Genomic DNA, 3,856 nt, shown 5'->3' on the forward strand with positions numbered 1-3,856 from the left:
ACAGATCACAGCTCCCAGAACAAGAACCAGTAAACCATGACAACGGCAGACATCCAAGAAAAGAGTGGCAGGTATCAGAGAGGAGGAGAGCACCAGGCCCTGAATCATGAAGGATCCCAGAAAGGGAACCATCCCATAACCTGCCTCTGCACAACATGGAAGCTCCTGTCAGGCACTCAGGGGGCTAAGATGAGGCACATGGTCACTACAGCACAGGGCCCAGAAGGGAATAGGCAGTAACCAGCTACTGGTGGATAGAGCAGTCACAAGAGACTGCAAGACCAGGCAGACCAATCTGTGCACCGCCTGGATTGACTACAAGAAAGCCTACGACTCAATGCCCACATACATGGATACTGGAATGCTTGGAGATGTACAAGGTCAACAGGACACTAATGGCCCTCATCAAGAACTCAACAAGTCTGGAAGCCAACTCAAAGCCAACTGCACAAGTCACCATCAAGTGCGGCATATACCAAGGCAATGCACTATATTATTAATAATAATACATTTTATTTAACAGCACCTTTCTAAGCACTCAATTACAGATTATAAAAGACAGATACAGGGAAAAGTGTAAGCAGTTATAACAAAACAAAAACAAAACAAGCTATAGCTCCAGCTGATTCCAGGTGGAACATCAGAGGTCTCTGTCCAGAAGAGTGCAGTCCTAGGAACAGCTAAGATACTGCGCAGAACCCTCAAACTCCCAGGTCTCTGGTAGAGGACCCGAGCTTGAGGATGACACAGAGGGGGATTTGTCTTTTATATGTATATATACATCGCTGAAATCAATGGTTCATAAGCAAAGGAAGATTTAACACCTGTAACCTTTTTGAAATAGTCATATAATCCTGCTGCCTCTCTGCTCATCTGTATCAGTTTTTTAATGATAAGCTTTCTTCAAAGCAGATTTCAGATTCATCTCTTTATTCTTATTTTGTTGCACAAAACGTTTTATGTCTACTTGTCATTGTTTGGTTTACATAGTGATAGCAAAAATGGAGGTTGTCTCTACGGTGTTGCATTGCCGTGGGAACGGTCACCTGTGCTCTCACGGACATGTTGAAACCATGATCTCGGACATCCCGCTCTGCAGCATCGCCTCGAGAAAACGACGGGAGCTCCCTTTAAACTGAGTCTGAAACACAGAGGACACTTCACAACAGGACACTTCACACACAGGACACTTCACACACAGGACACTTCACACCACAGGACACTTCACACACAGGACACTTCACACACAGGACACTTCACACAGAGGACACTTCACACACAGGACACTTCACACAAGGACACTTCCCACACAGGACACTTCACACAGAGGACACTTCACACACAGGACACTTCACACACAGGACAACCACACACAGGACACTTCAAGGCCAGGCAGCTTTATTAGAGCACATTTCAGCACCAGGGCAATTCAAAGTGCTTTACACAAAATCAGTTAAATAAAACACAAGTACAAACAGTTAAAAATTCTAAGCATATAAAACACATGAATAGACAGTTAAAAACAAAATAGACACATAAAACACAAGAATAAAGTTACAGTGCAGCATAAGAAATTAATTGTTTCAGAACACATCTACTGTTCCCCCGCTGGGGAAATTATGTCACTCAGTTCGGTCCCTGACAGAAAGAAAATATCAATAATATTTTACTTTTAGCTTTTTATCTGGCCCCTGCAGCAGATTTTCATGCACTTTTATCTGGCCCCTGGCAGAGATTTTCATGCACTTTATTATGCCCTGGCAGCTTTTCCACTTTATCTGGCCCCTGGCAGTGATTATAATGCACTTTTCCAACAGTGTACCCCAGGACACTCACTCAGTTTACATTTAGCTTTTATCTGGCCCCTGGCAGCAGATTTTTCATGCACATTTAACAGTGTACCCCAGGTACACTCACTCAGTTTTGTCCCGAAAGAAGGAAAATATCAATGATATTTTTACTTTTAGCTTTATCTGGCCCCTGGCAGCAGATTTTTCGTGCACTTTTCCAACAGGGCATCACTCACCCGGTCTGTTTGTTAAAGAAATGAGCAGTCATTTAAAGAAAGGCAGCATCAAAAAAAAGGTCTTCAGCCTTGATTTAAAAGAACTGAGAGTAGCGGATCTGCAGGTTCTGGGAGTTTATTCCAGATATGAGGAGCAGAGAAACTGAAAGCTGCTTCACCCTGTTTAGTTCCGACTCTGGGGACAGAAAGTAGACCTGTCCAGATGACCTGAGAGGTCTGGGGGGGTCATAGTGTAGTAGTAGACCTGTCCCAGTGACCTGAGAGGTCTGGGGGGTCATAGTGTAGTACAGATCAGAAATGTATTTTGGACCTAAACCGTTAAGGGATTTATAAACTAGCAGAGTACTTTGAAATCAATTCTTTGAGACACAGGAAGCCAGTGTAAAACACTTCAGAACTGGAGTGATGTGAACCAGTCTCTGGGTCTTAGTGAGGACTGGAGTGATGTGATCCAGTCTCTTGGTCTTAGTGAGGACTCGAGCAGCAGCGTTCTGAATCAGCTGCAGCTGTCTGATTGATTTTTTAGGGAGACCAGTAACACTTCACACAGAGGACACTTCAAACACAAGACACTTCACACAGAAGACACTTCACACAGAGGAAACTTCACACACAGGACACTTCACACACAGGACACTTCACACAGAGGACACTTCACACACAGGACACTTCACACACAGGACACTTCACACAGAGGACACTTCACACAGAGGACACTTCACACAGAGGACACTTCACACACAGGACACTTCACACACAGGACACTTCACACAGAGGACACTTCACACACAGGACACTTCACACACAGGACACTTCACACACAGGACACTTCACACAGAGGACACTTCACACACAGGACACTTCACACAGAGGACACTTCACACAGAGGACACTTCACACAGAGGACACTTCACACAGAGGAGGGTTAGGATACATATATATACATACATATATACATACATATATATACACATATACACACACACACACACACACACATACTGTCTGCCTGCCTGTCTCTCTGCCTGCATGTCTGTCTGTGTCTCACCTGTATTTCATGAACAGTTGGTCCCCTGCTGCCGTACGTCTGGTTGGAGGTTCGGTACAACGGGTGATCGGCCTTCTCCCTGAGGAAGAAGACATGGTGACAGGAAGCTGAGTACTAGTACTACTACTGCTACTACTACTTCTGCTACTACTACTACTACTTCGGCTACTACTACTACTGCTGCTGCTACTACTACTACTACTACTACTACTACTACTACTAATACTGCTAATACTGCTACTACTACTAGTACTGCTACTACTACTGCTACTACTTAGTAATACTACAGTAGTAGGCTTGTAAACTGACAACTAGAACACAAGTAACCGTGTAGCTTTAGCTCCGTCCTACCTGTAACCATGGAAACACTCAGGGTGGTTGAAGCGGTGCGGCAGGTTTGGATCCGTCCTGTAAAGGTCGCAGGTTCGATCCCTCTGCTCCTCCATGACTGACTGTTACTACCAACACAGTTACCAACAACACAGGGTTACCATGGAGACGCATGACATCACACCCTGTGTCTCAGCACACACACACTTACACACAGACACACACAAACTAAAATATAAATACATCTCACCTTCCTCTTTTAAATCAAATCAAATCTGTTTGTGTTGCTAGGCAACATGTAAAAAGGAACAGGCTCAGCAGGCCTTAAAGGGTAGATGCTAGATTAGATCTGCTGGGCGTGTTGACGTGCCTTGTTCTGCCTCTGATTAACCCTGTTATTCTTACACTAACCTATCCCCACACCTCGTGGATAAACCTAATTACATCCACAC

General features: G+C 44.5%; 1 protein-coding gene across 1 annotated transcript; it reads right to left on the reverse strand.

The window, feature by feature from the left end:
* Positions 1-1,041: 1,041 nt before the first annotated feature.
* pierce1 (piercer of microtubule wall 1) lies at positions 1,042-3,643 on the reverse strand. Its single transcript, XM_032507868.1, has 3 exons — positions 3,426-3,643; positions 3,075-3,153; positions 1,042-1,141 (listed from the first exon to the last, which is right to left on the reverse strand). Exons 1-3 carry the CDS (start codon positions 3,518-3,520, stop codon positions 1,055-1,057), a joined length of 261 nt encoding a protein of 86 aa, XP_032363759.1. The 5' UTR covers positions 3,521-3,643; the 3' UTR covers positions 1,042-1,054.
* Positions 3,644-3,856: the final 213 nt, after the last annotated feature.

The sequence above is a fragment of the Etheostoma spectabile genome, unplaced genomic scaffold (genome assembly GCF_008692095.1).
Source record: "Etheostoma spectabile isolate EspeVRDwgs_2016 unplaced genomic scaffold, UIUC_Espe_1.0 scaffold00004778, whole genome shotgun sequence".
Lineage (NCBI taxonomy): Eukaryota > Metazoa > Chordata > Actinopteri > Perciformes > Percidae > Etheostoma > Etheostoma spectabile.